This window comes from Manis javanica, chromosome 8 (assembly GCF_040802235.1).
Source record: "Manis javanica isolate MJ-LG chromosome 8, MJ_LKY, whole genome shotgun sequence".
Lineage (NCBI taxonomy): Eukaryota > Metazoa > Chordata > Mammalia > Pholidota > Manidae > Manis > Manis javanica.
Window position 1 is genome coordinate 26566441 of NC_133163.1, and position 17141 is coordinate 26583581.

A 17141-nucleotide genomic window follows, 5' to 3' on the forward strand; every position below is an offset into this window, starting at 1 on the left:
GAGAAGTGGTTATGACATGGGCCAAAGACCAGGCCTTTTCTCAGCTTATGGCTAGGCTCCCTTGAACCTTACTGAGAAATAGCTGTTAGTTGTCTCTGGACTAATGCCTGTGACGAGAAAATGAATAATGAAAGAGCTTGTTCCTTGGTTAATTACCAGAGAGCACTGAGCATATGTAGAGGTTTTGAGGCATTATTTTCAGGCTCTTGAAGTAATGGAGAGCCTTTCTCTCCAGAGGATTTGGGTCTTTTGGCATCAGTATTATTTAGATTTAGGAAGGTGGCACATTTAAAAATATTCTTATACATTTCTCTCCCTCACATTTGTGGCCTTCATAATTCTGAATTCCCATTTGGTTCTGTAAAATTGAGTAGTAATCAGTGTCCTAATAGCTAGGCAGAGTACCACACTTCCTCCCTAATAAATTATTATGGAGGACTTAATTAGTTAATACACATAGAATTGCTGTGTAAACATAATAGAAATGAAAGTGATATTTGAAAGAATGCTTGCCATATTGTAAAGAACTATAGTTTTGTAGTTTGGATTCTTGAGAGAATGAATGTTCATGTCCTCAGAAATAAAGCACTTTTGATTCTCTCTGTTATATTTTTAAGGACCTATCGCCACTATGTTTTGCCCATTAGAAGGGGGGCATCTTTGTAGAATTGATACTTGAATTGAGTCACTTTCTTTTTAGTTTGTGGTCCATGAACTAGAGCAGCTGTTTGCAGGGACTTACTGTGTAATTGTGTAGTTTTGGGAATGAAGGCAGTTAGCTATCTCAAATATCCTCTAACTCTTGGGCTGTGTATGTTCCTTCTTGCCATGGATGTCAGTGTTTTCAACATGACTAAAATCTTATTTTGCCTAGGGTTTTTAATTAGTCTGGTATTTGCTGTCAACATATACACCAAAAACACAGTTGCCCTCACCGGAGTAACAGCTGAAGATTTTACAAAAGTTCTGTTTCCCTGAATGTGCTCATGAAGGAGGAGCTCTGGTTCTACATACCAGATCCAAAATCACTTTCTTGGTATAAGTTAAATGAAATACCATGGGTAAGGCATCTGACACATAGTTGGTCAATTCAGTAGATTTTAGCTCCCTTCTCTTCCCTTTCTGGAGACTGCCAAGTGTCTATGACAGAGTAAATAGGATCTTGCTAAGTTTCATTCAGATCTAAGATTGGCAGTATTATCTGGACTTACTCTGGCATATTGCCCTTTTGAGCATCTGTGAAGTGGCTTGCATACTCCCATGCACAAGTACACTTGTTCTTGGGTATAGGTCTGTCTGCTTTATCTTGATTGTGTTAGACTAGATGGTTGCTTTTAATGCTGTGAGTCTACAGTGTGTAGGTAGTGGGGGGGGGCATGGAGGTAAGAAAGTCGTTACCCTGAATTTGGTGTACCACAAAAAGCCTCTCTTAAGTATCTGTTCCACCAGAAAAAATAATCTAGCGATTCTCTAGAAGCTACTTTCACATGTGTGTTTTAAGATGTAATTTTTCAGAGTTAATACCTTTCCTTGCTACAGTTACATTAACTCTGAAATCTTTAGAGTGAAATCATCATTAGAGGAGTGGAAGATTTTGATATGGTTTAAAAAGAGTAAATTTACATTATTCTGGAGGTGTTGTAGATATGCAGGGAAAGGCTTTATAACTTAGCTTTTCCAAACAGTACCTACAACTGCAAATGAGTGTGATAGGTAACTGGTAGAGAGGGCTTTCACCTAGGCAGTGGGCCTTGTGAAAATGAATGCTGAGTGAAAGTAGACTCGGAGGACTCTTAACATACGGAAAGCACTTGCTTCAGGGGGCCAGCAGCACTTATTATCTGGTATAAGAAAGTTGGCTTCCTTGAAGAAGGTATATAAGGGACATAGCAGGTCAGTTGCAAGTGTTTTCCATGTGTCAGATATGTGAACTAGTGTACATTGTTTTCCTTGAGTTCAAGGGCCAAAGTAGTTTGGAAGAAAATGATCAAAATAAAAAACAATGTGAATATATTAATTGTGTGGCACAGTCTGAGTGTTGTAGAGCTTTAGGAAAGAGGGAATCCGTGTGGACAGGAGTGGTTAAAGGAGGCTTGGTGGTTAATGCTTGTGAGGTTGGTAGGATTTGGGCACACTGAGAGTATGCCTTTTGAAGTCAGGTTTGGTTTTGCTTGCGTTTTATAGCAGAGCTTTGTAGTTTTGATACTGAATAAATGCTTTGATGACCCTAGGTAGGGAGTCAAGAGACCATGTTCTGCTAGTTTTGGCCTTCTACTGAGTAACTTTATGTAATCTTCATTTTCCTTATTTGTAAAATGAAGTCCTTTGTAGCTATATTTTGATAGTAGGTAAGTGTAGCCTGCAAGGGGAATGTTGCCCCCTAGTGGGGAACCTGCGTTGCACATTGTCAGGTAGGCTTTGCTTTCATCAAGCTATTGGCAAAACTCTTTTATCATCGCCATCCGTGGAAAAGAAAAGTAGATTAGAAGAATAATGGCCTGGCTTCATGAAATCTGTGTAATTTCACACTCTTAAAGATACTTTGAACATTATATCAGATGTTTAGAGGAGTAAAACAATAGTCAGTGGGGATTTTGTTGGAGGTTTTCTTATTAGCTTTTTGTACTGACTATGATACATAGTCTTAATGATACTCATTAAATGTTAGTCCTGGGCAAGCAAAGAGGGTTTTCCTGAGAATATTTGTGATGATTTGTTTTAAATTTTTGCTCTATTTATCTGTAAACATTAAAATACTAATGGTATGAAACCCAAGAAATTTTACTAATAAACTGGACAACTTACCTAGATTCTTACCAGCCTAATATAGCTTATTCATTTCACCTTTGATCTACAAAAACTTTGTGTCACTGTCATCTGGTTTTCTTCATCAAATTTTTAGTACCTACAGAATAAACCCAGACTTGGATTCCATTGCCAGCTCCACCAAGCTTTGAGACCTTGGGCAAATTATTTAATACTCTGAGCCTTAATTTCCTCATCTGAAAAATTGAGGAGTAATAATATTTACATTATGTAAGGTTATAAGGATTAAGTAAGATTGTAAGATATAAAATACACATCACATTCTGGGTATCTACTAAGAGATCTAGTTCATTATACTAATTTGTTAATTCTCTGCCTCAGTTTAACTCCAGCCTAACATTTGAATCTTACATTTGCTTTTACCCACGACCTTCCCCTTAAACACATGTGTATGTTGATCTATGAGTGCACGCATGTATGCACACACACACACGCACACACAGGTTTATCAGACTCCATATGACTAGACCTACTCATGGTCTCCTGAGCACACCTTGCACTTTCCTCCCTCCGTGTTTTGGTTTGCAGGTTCCCCTCAACCTTGAATGTCTTTCTCTCTCATCTCTTTCAAAATCCTGCACAACTTGTGAGACCCAACTCATTCACTTCCTATTAAGCTTTCCTTTATTCTTCAAATGCATAATGCCTCATATTATCATTAAAGCTCTTTATGGGAGCCTCTCCACCACACTGGACTTCTTAAGAGCAGAGATCATACTTTATCTTGGTGCCTTGCACATAGTAAGCAGTCAAGAAAACATTGTTATTAGGGTCTTAAAATGTTCAAAAAAATTTTTTTGTTTGATTTCTAAGTTTAGATTCAACATTGAAATATATCCATTATATTTACCATTGAGTATCCAGGATGTGTTAGATGGTTGAATTAGCAAGTTGGTTTTCAATATTGTTTTAGTCTCGGCAATTCCTTTAAGTTTCTTAGATTTTAAATTAATACCAAGAATAGAGTTATTAGGTAGAAGTTTTTTTAAGGAAAAGAGACCTTCATCCCAGTCACAAAAGTCTGAAAATTAAAAATAATTTACTGAATTATGGACAATATTGAGTAGGGATTTCATTGAGGAAATAAAATCAACTTGGAAGATAGGAATTGGGCTGTTTGGTTATGAATAGAATAGAGGTATAATCTGGATTAGGATCTATACTAGAAAAGGGGAGTTGATGACAAAGCAGGCAGTGGCCTGTATGCAGTATGGAATGCTGTACAACTGTTAAGAAGAATGAGGTGAATTGGTGAATCTGCAAGCACTAAAGTTTTTTGAAAGAGCTTGTGAAAAAAGCAAACTATAGAACAATGTATATATTATATTATGATCTGATTTAAAAATATGTTTTTAGTTACATTTTTCTGTATACTTTTGTATACATACAAAAGCATAAATAGTGTGTATCTTTTAACAAGGTCTAGAAAGATATACACCAAGTTCATAACCATGGTTACCTCTGGGAAGGAATGTGTGAATAAAGGAATTGAGGAGCTATGAAGGTGGGCTTTTGTTTTTATTAATTTTCTTCTGGATAGTTTAATTCCTTAGCAGGAGAACATATTTGTGTGTTGCTTGTACAACTAAAAAATAAATGAAACACTAAAAACAAAAAGGATTGGGAAGAGCTATAATCTACAAAGGCCATCCTCAGTACCAAGTTTATTTTAATTCCATCATCCTCTTTCAGGTTTTAGGTCTTTGAGCTATTTTCACTTAAACAAAAACAAAGGTGTATATATTAGGGGGGTGTTTAGAACTCTTCAGTGTAATTTTTTAAAATACTATTTTCAGCAGGCAGAGGTACAGCTATAGTTTTACTTTCTGTTCCTTTTTGTAAGTTTCTATTTAGGTAGCCTTATATCATTTATCTTTAATGAAGTATCATGCCATTGCCTTTGTACTGACTGATTCAGGAACCTTTGGAAGATAAAGTAGACACAGGGAGGGAAAATGTCAAACAGACCAAGGTTCAGCTTATTATTTATCTCTTGTATCGGTGTCTTTTTCCTAGAGAATTTTTTTGCTCTTCAGCTCTATATGAAATCAGTCAGCAATGTATATATTCTAGGTTAATGGTAAAACCTGGCATTTGGACATTCAGCTAGAAGAGTTAGGTCAGTGCATTAAGTAGCCATTGGGTAAATCTTATACACAGTTAGCTTTAGCCTTTCTGTACATGTCAGTCACACCATTAACTCTAGCCAACATTTTACAAATATAAGAAAATGTACATCCAGTGAAAGAAAATTTAGGTGGGTCATTGCAAATGTATCACCACATTTTATGTACCTTAAATATAAATACAATTTTTATACCCTAATCTTAATAGCAATTTCTAGTTTTAAATAACTTTTGTCTTGTTCTTCACATGTTTAGTGAAAAATATAAATAAGCAAAGAGAACATAAGAACATCCTTATACTCTTCCCATTCATCCCATGTTAACTGCTGTTAATATTTAACAGAAAAAGAACAAGAAAGGTGACTTGGACAAAGGAGAAGAAGTAGGAACTTCCATAGAGAATATATGGTAAACAGATGTAGGAAAAGAAATTTTGAAGAGGTATCTATGTGGGGAAAATTTTTTTTTTTTTTTTTGAGAGGGCATCTCACATATTTATTGATCAAATGGTTGTTAACAACAATAAAATTCTGTATAGGGGTCAATGCTCAATGTACGATCATTAATCCATCTCCAGCCTAATTCTCGTCAGTCTCCAATCTTCTGAAGCATAACGAACAAGTTCTTACATGGTGAACGAATTCTTACATAGTGAATAAGTTCTTACATGGTGAACAGTACAAGGACAGTCATCACAGAAACTTTCGGTTTTGATCACGCATTATGAACTATAAACAATCAGGTCAAATATGAATATTCGTTTGATTTTTATACTTGATTTATATGTGGATCCCACATTTCTCCCTTTATTATTATTATTATTATTATTTTTAATAAAATGCTGAAGTGGTAGGTAGATGCAAGATAAAGGTAGAAAACATAGTTTAGTGCTGTAAGAGGGCAAATTTAGATGATCAGGTGTGTGCCTATGGACTAAGTATTAATCCAAGCTAGACAAGGGCAGCAAAACATCCACGGATGCAGAAGATTTCTCTCAAAGCAGAGGGGGTGAGGTTCTGAGCCTCACCTCTGTTGATCCCCAATTTCTCACCTGATGGATACCCTGCGACTGTGCCTGTCTTAGGTTGTTCCTCCCTTGAGGAATCTTACCCGTCTCTGGCTAACCAGTCATCTTCCGGGGCCATACAGGGAAATGTGAAGTTGGTAAGTGAGAGAGAAGCCATATTGTTTGAAAAGGTTAGCTTTTTACTTCTTTGCAGATTTATGCCCTGTGGCTTCTATGCCCAGCACTTGTCTCGAGGTATCTTTACCACTAAGAGGAATTATGATACTCGGTAAATTTAATATGAGGCACGAATTCTATTTAAGGGTTGTAATTAGGAAGGAAGAAGAAAAGCTATAGAGGTAGCATATGGAAGAAAACATGGGAGGATTCATTATTTCTTTGCATATCTTCTTGTAGAGTACCTTAAGTATGTATAGGTTTTAAACTACTAACTAATTTGCACACACATATTAACATAATAGGAATACGGTGACATAAACAAAGCAAATCTATAATTACCATCCATCTCCAGTGAAGCCAAGAAAACCATTTAGGCACCCTAGGCATTTGTGAAAATTTGTCTATGATATGATGGATATTGTCCAACTGTACTTGAACAGTCTGAGAGAAATCAGACAAATTAAAGCAGCCCATTTCTGGGATCTGTTCACATCCCATATGTTCTTTTAACCGTAGATAGTCTATAGTCATAAGATTTTGGAGTGCTACAACTTGCACCCCTCCCAACTCCTGGTTGAGTTCCAACAGTACAGATCCGGTCAAATTCGTTGTCTCACTGTATGCACATGCCAGCCTAGACATCTCCCTCCTCATTCCAATGGCAAGTCCAGGAAATGGTGGGGTGGACGCAGCCACAACCGCAGCATCGGCCGGATCCCTGTGGAGGCTTTTTGATGATCATCCCCCGGCACGAGTCCTTCAGAGAGTGCTGATGCCGGAAGCTCCTCCTCATATCGTGTCTTAGTTCATTTTCTGGGTAGCCAAGCTAGGCCTTGATCTTCTGCATAGAAACAAACAGACCCTTTGCCCACACTTTGACATGCCCTCTATACCACTGTGCAGAACTCATTGGAGGTCAGCACACAGGGACTGCTTTTTTTTTTTTGTTTGTTATTAAGAGAAAGGAATATTATCAGAAAAGAGTACCTCCATAGCTGATCATCTGACACCCTTTAAGTGATCAACATTAAGGATATTTAAAGCATGCATTGATCTTTGATTTACCAATAGTTTTATCCTATCAAGGAGTAATCCCCCTTTTCTTTCTTTCTTTCTTTCTTTCTTTTTTTTTTTTTAAATCTTTCATCACTTACATGAAGAGTACTATGTTTACTATGCTCTCCCCTATATCAGGTCCCCCCTAACAACCACATTACGGTTACTGTCCATCAGCTTAGCAAAATGTTGTAGAATCCCTACTTGTCCTCTCTGTGTTGTGCAGCCCACCCTCCCCTTTCTCCCTCCCCCCATGCATGCTAATCTTAATACCCCCCTTCATCTTCCCCCCCCCATCCCTCCCTGCCCACCCATCCTCCCCAGTTCCTTTCCCTTTGGTACCTGTTAGTCCATTTTTGGGTTCTGTAATTCCGCTGCTGTTTTGTTCCTTCAGTTTTTCCTTTGTTCTTATACTCCTCATATGAGTGAAATCATTTGGTATTTCTCTTTCTCTGCTTGGCTTATTTCACTGAGCATAATACTCTCCAGCTCCATCCATGTTGCAAATGGTTGGATTTTTCCACTTCTTATGGCTGAGTAATATTCCATTGTGTATATGTAGCTATGTGGGGAAAATTTTAAGAGCAATTTATATATGAGTCTTAAGATCTGGAAAGCTCTAGTGGCATTTCCCCACCTTTTAAAGCAAATCATAATTTAAGCCTGAAAATTAAAAACAAATAGAATGATGAAATCCTTGCTTTTGTCATATATAACTGTACTTACTAGATAGAGTAAGCTCTTGGAGGCTTCACAGTTCTCTAGGTTGAAAAAGGAAGACAGTCATTTCTTTCTCAACACCCTTCGTTCTTAGTATACAAGGAAGTCCTTGGAAATTTCTTTTGAAAACAGGCTGTGTAATTCTAAAAACACAGTGCAGCCTTTTTCTAGCAGACCTGGGATTCCTCTGGGATCTGGAATTCTGATGTAAACCTTAAAGCTATTGTGGGATTTAAATAGAGCAAACCAGAATTCTCTAATTTGGTAGTTTGGGTTATTATCTCAGTGCTATAGTTACATTTTCTCCCTCATTCCTGTGCATTCCCTATTGGGAATTTTGTAGGTTTTCTTCTCAAACCACATTTAACTAATACTGTGACTCACATTTATTATGCCAATAATATTGTTTATTTCTTAGATATGAGTCTAAGGGCAAAGTAAAATGTTTTACTAAAATCAAATCTTGGGAAAACAGTATGTCTTACTTTACAGCCTACCATATTATAGTACTTCTAAGGAGGTTTAAATCAAAATTAAAGTATAAGAAAGTCTGAGGTGGAAGCACATATAAATAATTAGTAGAGAAGAGAAGAAGCCGAAGTTTTCAAATACATTAGAATAATAACATAAGAGATTTTAAGTTTGGTGAAACTTTTTGAAAGATTCCCCCATTGCCTTGTGTTCTTGACTAAGGCAGTTTTTTCAGGGAATGGTTCATAATTTCTTTCTTTTCCAGATTGCAAAAGTTGAGAAGCTGAAACCTTTAGAGGTGGAGCTACGGCGCCTTGAAGACCTTTCGGAATCCATTGTCAATGATTTTGCTTACATGAAGAAGAGAGAAGAGGAGATGCGTGATACCAATGGTGAGGGGGAGACGGCTCTTGTTTCTTAATAGGTGAACCATAAGGGAGGCAGATCCCTGAACTTTAAATTTGGGTATAGGCTTTTCTCAGTTTTACCAAAGAGGGAGTGTGTGGAAGGATAATTGCTTACTTCAGTGATGCTGCTGTAAACAAGCCTTGTTAGGTTTTCAAGGGAATAGAAATTTCTTCTGTGATAGGCAGTTGACCTATATAGGCTCATAACTGCATATAGCTTATAACAGTGTATCAAATTGATAGTACTCATCTTTGTAGTTTCTAATATTTATATATAGAAGAGTGAGTATTTAAGAAAAAACTATCTGAAGTCCTACTGTGAGGCCTAGGATGAAATGATTTATTTTGCCATTTCCCCCAGCTATTGTTGTACCTGCTGAACCTTGCTCCTTATATTTACAATGGTTTTGGTTTTTCAGAGTCAACAAACACTCGGGTCCTATACTTCAGCATCTTTTCCATGTTCTGCCTCATTGGACTAGCCACCTGGCAGGTCTTCTACCTGCGTCGCTTCTTCAAGGCCAAGAAGTTGATTGAGTAATCAGGCCCAGTATCCTACCTTGTGTCTCAGCCAGCAGAACATCACTGGGACTTGCGTGGCCTAAGGCATCCTACCAACAGCATCATCAAGGAACACTGGAACATTAGTTTTGCCAGAACTAATCTCTTTTGGTGTGGGAGGCTGTGGGTTACCACCTACACCCAGCAAGTCAGTAAGGGACTTCTTTTTAACTTGGTAGGATTTGGACTGGTTTTGCAACAGTTGGGCTGTTATTAGGCACCTATGACAAAAAAATAGGGGTTACCTAGATAATGCCAAAGCCAGCATTTGTACTGGGTTTCCTCATGTGATCTGTTTGAACCGTGTTTTCTTTCCTTTTCCCACTTGTTTACATCTTGGGCTTCCTCTCTGGTTCCTTTACTAAGACTTGTATGACCATGTTGAACTTGTTTCATTCTGATTGTCCTCTTTTGGTTGCCGTGTGAAAACACGCTTAACTTTCTCTTGAACCTTAGCTGAAATGTTTAGGTAGCTTCTGGTGATCCTCTTTCATAAGTTTATGTCTCTTAAAAGTGTGATGGATGGGACATCTCATAAAAGTGAGCTTTGACCTGTGGATAACTTTTAAGGCAAATTTCATTTTAGAGAATTATAATATTTGTGTCAACTATTGGAATTTTTTTCATTTTCTGCATTTATGCATATTTAGTCCATGCAGTTTTATCATGTGTAGATTCATGTGCCCACCACAAGATGCAGAGCCGTTGCATCACGTGGATTCCTTGTGCTATCGTTTGATGGCAGCAGCCACCTCCCTTTCTTAGCCCAAAGCTCCAGCTTTTGGCAACCACCCATCTTTTCCCATCTCTCTAATTTTGTCCTTTCAAGAATGTTATGTAAGTGGGATCATATAATATATAACCTTTTGAGATTGACATTTTTCACTCTTTTTTTATTGCTCAGTAATACTCATGGTTTGGATATACCACAGTTTGTTTAACCATTCACCCATTGAAACACATTGGAGTTGTTTTCAGCTTTTGGCCACTACTAACAAACTTCTGTGAACAGCATGTACAGTGTTTATGTGGACATAAATTTTCATTTCTCTGGTATAAACACCCAAGAGGGCAGTTGCTCGGTTGTATGGTAAGCACATTTGTTTTTGCAAGAAACCATCTTACTCGTTTTCCAGAGTGATTGTGCCATTTTATGTTCCCACCAGGAGTGTATGACCAATCTTGTTTTTCCACATCCTCAACAGCATTTGCCTTTTTAAAATTTTTTTTATTTTAGTCATTCTGATAGGCTTGTGTAGTAATACCTCATTATAGTTTTCATTTGCATTTCCCTAGTGGCTAATATTGTTGAATAACTTTTTGTGTGCTTATTTGTCATCTGTATGTCTTCCTCAGTGAAATATTTTTCATGTACTTTGCCCATTTTCTAATTAGATTGTTCTTTTTACTGTTGAATTTTGAAAGTTCCTTACAGATTCTAGATATGAATCCTTTATCAGAGAGGACTTGTGGTTGCTTGAATTTTTAACAATTTCTGTCAAGGAAGAAATAAGTAAAATTTACGAAGTCTTTTTATGTGCTCCATCACTTCACTGACTTAATTCTTGTCCTGACATGTTTGTTCCCTCTAGAGGATTAAAACATGAGTTATAAAAAAATAACACATCTGGGAGGAACATGAATAGATTAAATACTCGAAAATACATGCTGTGAAAGCAAAGCCAAGAATCTCTGTTAGTATATGTGGTGCCTCAAGGCCAATACTGATGTAAATAAGAGAAACTTGGATACAAATGACCATGTTTGTAAACACTTATGAAAATACTGTCACTTGAAATTATCGCTGCTTCTCCCAGTAAAGAGGATAGGAATTTGTCCATTCTGTAATCTCTTTTTTAACTCTGTTGACTGTTACAGGGCTTCATCTAATTGCAGTGGCAAGAATTATAGGACTTAGGGCTATACAGCTTATAGTTAAGAAGCAGCATGTTAGAATTAACAGAGAACACTGCTGGGATGACCTGGATAAAGTACATAGATGGAAGAGGGAGTGAGTTGTGTTGTTAAAATCTCCAGCTGTTCTGTTCATGTCCCACATACTCTGAACCCAAAAGTGTTGTTTCTTCTTTTGACTCCCTGTATGAATCCCTCTGATGTGGCATAAAAGTGATTCTTTCATTAATTTGTGCAGCATTGCCATCTGCTGTTAAGAATTGATAGGTACAGCTTCTGAGAACTTGGCAGCCGAATCCTTTTGGTAAGGGAGAGCAGCAGATGTTGAGAAAGTCTATGTGTATTATATGTGCTAAATGACACAGAAATGCAACCAATAGCGAAGAGACTAACCAGATTTTGGGTTAAGATTCATCCTTAGACGTTTTTTTAAAGGTGAAATTCTGTTCTCTGCCATTAGCCTAACAGGATACTCTCGTATTTCTGACTGGTGCCTTTCCCCTTTTCAGCAGCAATGAAAGTGACTTGGTTATAGTCTTCTATTCTGACAAAATGTCAAAGAAGATAGTTAAACTGGAAGATACTTTATTTTGCTGATGTTTTTCCCAAATATGACTTTGTGAAACTGAAATTCTTTCATCTCCTTTCCCTTTACTCATGCCAAAACTGCCAACTCAGCCATCTGTACTTTTAAAGTTCATTGATGTCCCACCTTGATTTTACCTAGAAAATAAAATTATTTGCCTTTGATAAAAGGCGAGTAAAAGAGCAAATCAGCTTTAAAAACAAGTTTACCTGCTTTTCTCCATTTTTGAGCCTGTTATTCAACAGTCTGTATAATGTAGACGAGAATGATACATACAGTCTAATTAAGATCTGTTATACCACTGTCATAAAGCCCTGTTGTAAGCTATTTTTCTTGTTTTGGAAAGAGGCACGTGAAATTTATACAGATTCACTTGTAAATGTTGGATTGGGGATTTTTTTTGTGAAAATTTTCTCAAATAAAGGCTAGCAGAAACCATCTTAGCTGTATTTTCCTATTACTGTTGAGTAGCTCTTTGTCTGGAATGGCAATCCTTCCTCTATTTATCCGTTTTGAAGTATGGCAAATTTTATGTGATGAACTAGAGAAAAAGTAGTAGTGTCCATAATTTTCTTCAGATGCATAAAGTTTATGTGAGCCAGTAAAAGTTTATTGTATTTTATAAATATATAAATTACACATAATATATCTTCAGGAAAACCAAATACAGTTCTATACACCATGCATTCTCTATGGCTTCTCTTGGAAAGTGCTGTTGGAATTATTCCTATAGAGGGTCGTCTCCCTTGCCCTCTATTTTAAAAAATACCTGTCCCAATTTACAACTCCTCAGGACTTGCAATTTTGAACCATCGCATCTATGCAAAACCCCTCCCAACAGGTAAAAGCCATTTTCTCCCTTTTACTTACAGTTCAACATTTTTCATATAAAGCTCCTTTCCAAGAGTCAGTCTGAAGTGCTTTGCACATTCATTGACTGGTCTCTTATTTACCCTCCACCTCCATTCCCCCAAAAACATAATAAATTTATCAGTGAATCTATAGTCTATAAACTAGTAGTTCCCAGCATTTGAGTTAAATATTTTAACATCAAAAATGTCTTACCTCTCACTGATCCTTTACTTTTAGAGAATATAAATAATACAGAAAAACAATAAATGGATTTAAATTTAATAATCTCAATAGTATCATACTTGTTAAATAGTAATACATGTCCTGCAAACTTAATCAGTGGTGTCCCATATAACGAGCCTGTGTAATTTTTAATTATAATCTAAAAAGTAAAAAGCAACAGGTGAAATTAACTTTAATAATATATTTAGTCTGATATATCCAAAATAGCACTTCTATATGTAGTCAATATGAAAATGAGATTCTTTTACTTTTTTTTTTTCATATCAAGTTTTTGAAATCCAGTATGCATTTTACAGCTACAGCACATATCTCCATAGAGACTAGCCAAAATTCAAGATTCTCGAAGCTGTATGTAGCTAGTGATTCATTGAACATGAAGGTATAGTCTTTGCTTGGTACTTCAGTAGATTACTTAATTCTGTGGCCCATAGGATCTGCCATTCACAAGTGGGAATTTAGGTATCCTAAGTTACTAGCTATTCTATTAAAATGTAACATGGAAATACACATTTTTAACAAAGGCATTTAAATATCAGTCATGCTTTTAGAATGTTGAGTATGTCTGGACTTAATGATAAATAATCAAAGGTCAGATATTTAGTTTCATTTACATGCAGTATAATGAAGAACTGAGCAGGAGTGTTTCTGTTCTGTATTCTCTAAGATGGAACAGGACGCCTATTAAGTATATGCATTGTAACTAGAAAAATCCAAAATACCAGGCTAGCCAAGTTACAGAAAACTAGTTAGCCCTTCATTGCAAATATGTCAAAAAAAAATTTTCAAGTTGGCTGAAACCTATTCAGCTTCTCTGAAAGTAAGTCAACACTTCTGATTTTAATAATTGTTTTTTCCATTCTTTTAACTCAAAAAACCATTTATTGACCATCTACTCTGCCTGAATATACTAAGCTAAACTCTGTAGTAGAACCAGGTAAATAAGAAGCAATACCTATTCCCACCGTGCCTTCTAATCAATAGGAGGAAGTAGATAGAATGGCCTCTGCCTGGAATGATCTCCCTACTTTTTTTTTTCATTTAACCAATTTTAATAATCAGGTGATTCTGTTTTTCAGTGTTGCACCCAAATGCAGCAATATCCTTATGCACATACATGATTTTTTCCTTTGAAATAAATTCCTGTGAGAGGGATTTCTATGTCTAAGGGTAGGCACAAATTTAAGGATTCAGATCTCCCTACTATGTTTATCTATCATTGACTTAACCATTTTGGATACTCTTCCAGGAAGCCTTTGCTAATAACCCAGCAAGTTTGGCTTGGAAAGATACCCTTCTCCTAAATGCCATTCTCAAAGCTTGTACTTTCCTTATAATAGCACTTATACATTGTTGTAATTGCCTGATTATTTGTTGTATAGGCTGTGAACTCTATGAGAGGAGTAACCATGTTTATTTTGTTCTGTGTCGTAACCCAGCACCTGGCATAAATTGGTAGTCAGTGTTGAATAAATTAATTGAAAATTCAAAAATACCTGTATAATCTATAACCCTGGAAGGAAACCAACAAAAAAATACTTAACGGGTTAGTCAGTTTTGTATTTAGGTTTAAAAAATGTATACAAGCATACGAGGCAGTAATGACCTGACATTCATTCATTCATTCATTCATTCATTCTTTAAACCTGTAATACCAAGCACTTTTCTAAAGCACTGACGATACAGATCTGTGAACAAGAGTGCAAAATCCAAGCTCCTGTGAAGCTCATATACTAATGAATGAGATAGTCAATAAACTCAACAATAATAAACAAGACATCAGTATTTTAGAGCTGAGCATTGTGAAGAAATGAGATGTGATAGGGTGGGAAGATGTGTTACTTTGAATTGGATGTGGAAAAGAAGCTTAGTTAAGTACAAGCATGGTATAAGCTGACCATAATTATGAAAGCTGGTACACGAATAGAAATATTGGACCCAGATCAAGGCAGACAGAAGTCCCCTTGTACTCCTCTAGTCAGACACGATGTGGAATGTTACGCAGAGTGTAGGATATCATACCTTGGAAGGAACGCTGATGAACGATAGGTCAGAATTACGTGAGCTCATTAGCCCTCATATCTCACTGCATTCTACCAATTTTCTTCCTCCTATCTTTCCCATTACTCTCCACTATGTTGAAAACTGGGAAGTGAGTCTTCTCTATTCACATATACCTCATCAACTGTGTGTCAACTGATCATCATAAAGTTCTAAATGTTTCTTGGATGTATTTCTTAAATCTGGACCACCTCTCCTCTCCCATTGATAGTACCTCAATGCCTCTTCTTTTCCTAGAATATAAATTGCCTTCTAACTGGTATCCCCAGCTTCAGTTTTTGGCCTCCACATACCAGAGTTCCTTGTAAAATACAACTTCAGTTTTATGGAAGGTGACCTATTTATAATGTGATCTGAGCACTTGAGCAAAAGAAGGTTTTATTAATTATGTTTGGGAAAAATGCATAAATTGGGACCTCCCCGGAAAACTGGGACATAGTTACACTAATCATATACTCCTCCACTTTAAAATCTCGAATAATTTTTCATTGGCTACAGGAAAAGCCAAACTCCATAAAACATTTGAGGCTCCATCTTTCCTTCTTCCACCCCACACACCCCTAACCTCCAACCACACATACCTCTCTTAACCCCAACACATCCTTTGTGAAAGAGCTGTGGAGCCAGATTGCTGGGTTTGACTCCTAGCTCACCTTACTGTTTAACACTGAGCAGGTTACTTAGCTTCTCTCTATCTCAATTCTCTAGAATGGAAATTCAGTGGGATGACACACGAAAATAAAACCTCTAGCAGAGAGCCAGGAACCTAACAATAAACGTTACCTGTTATTTCCCAAAACTTTACAGATTGAAAAACAAGCTTGGAGTTGTGAAGTTGCCCAAGGTCACATAACTGGAACACGTTTTTGTTTTTGACTTCACTGTACTGCAATTCTCTTAGTGACTTGAGGGCAAGGAGCGTTTTATTGCAGATTCCCCACCCCCAAATACAGTGTCAGCACCTAGAGCTCAAATGTTGCATGAAATCAGATGGTCAAAGATTTGAAAAAACATACGAAGAATGTTTAATATAGAAAAAGGGCAGCAAGGTATCGGAGGGTTGACTCAAAATATTTTTGGGGTTGTGTGGAAGGGACCGTGGGTGGTTCTGGGAGAAATAACTGGGTCCACTGACTGAGATGGTAGGAGGCTACTATTTCCGCTTACTATAATATCCCTCTAAACAAAGAGCGCTGTCCAACGTGGGAAAGTACTGCTTCCCCAATCACTGCCCTTGAGAAAGGCCTGACGCCAAGATGAAACTGGACGATCTCTGGACCTCAAAACTGGGAACTTGGCCAGAAGTCGGCGAGGAGGCAGGAGGGGGGCGTCCTACAGACCCGTCGGGCACACTCTTGCGCCTCCCGGAGCCCTAGCGCGCCACGGTCCCCACCACGCGCCCCCCAAACCTCTGCCCGAGGCCTCACTTTAACGGCGCCCGGGAGGCCAACAATCCACGGCCCTGAGACTGAACGAGTGGGCCAGCTAAGCGGAGAAGGAGGCCCCGCGGGGCCGGAAGCATCCAGAACAGCTTCCGGGTCAGGGGGAAGCAGCCACCATGGAGCCTCGCGGGTTGGTGGGGCTGACGGAGCCGCGGGCCGGCGTCTGAAGCGAGAGAGGGGCAGCGCCGCCAGCGCCCTCGGGACACGCAGGCGGGTCCCGCAGCCGCCGCCATGTCGGTACTGGGCGAGTATGAGCGACACTGCGATTCCATCAACTCGGACTTTGGGAGCGAGTCCGGCGGTGGCGGGGACGCGGGTCCGGGGCCCAGCGCCGGAGCGGGGTCGCGAGCCGGCGGCGGCGCGGCGGAGCAGGAGGAGCTGCACTACATCCCCATCCGCGTCCTGGGCCGCGGCGCCTTCGGGGAGGCCACGCTGTACCGCCGCACCGAGGTAGCGGGCCCTGGCCCCGGCCGCCCCGAGCCCGTCCTTCGCGGCCGCCCTTCCAGCCTCGACCGGCTCCCGGCTTTCCCTGCGTCCCGCGCCTCGGACTCGCAAGTGTTTGGGCGCCCGCAGCGTATATGCCGCAGGGTCTTCTCCACTCTTCCAACTCTCTTGCACACTAGGAATTCCTAGATGACTGGTTTTACTAACGGGTCATTTTTGTTTAGCCCGCGTTACTGAGGAACTCTTTGA

The 17141-nt window shown here is 38.5% G+C and overlaps 2 protein-coding genes across 2 annotated transcripts in view; both read left to right on the forward strand.

The window, feature by feature from the left end:
• Positions 1–12291, forward strand: part of TMED10 (transmembrane p24 trafficking protein 10) — a 34837-nt gene extending 22546 nt beyond the window's left edge. Inside the window, exons 4-5 of the mRNA XM_017669138.3 lie at positions 8651–8777; positions 9212–12291. Of these exons, the coding sequence (XP_017524627.1) occupies positions 8651–8777; positions 9212–9333 (249 nt within the window). The 3' untranslated portion in view covers positions 9334–12291. The remainder of the gene's footprint in view (positions 1–8650; positions 8778–9211) is intronic.
• Positions 12292–16523: 4232 nt separating this feature from the next.
• Positions 16524–17141, forward strand: part of NEK9 (NIMA related kinase 9) — a 34359-nt gene continuing 33741 nt past the window's right edge. Inside the window, exon 1 of the mRNA XM_037025317.2 lies at positions 16524–16898. Within this exon, the coding sequence (XP_036881212.1) occupies positions 16680–16898 (219 nt within the window). The 5' untranslated portion in view covers positions 16524–16679. The remainder of the gene's footprint in view (positions 16899–17141) is intronic.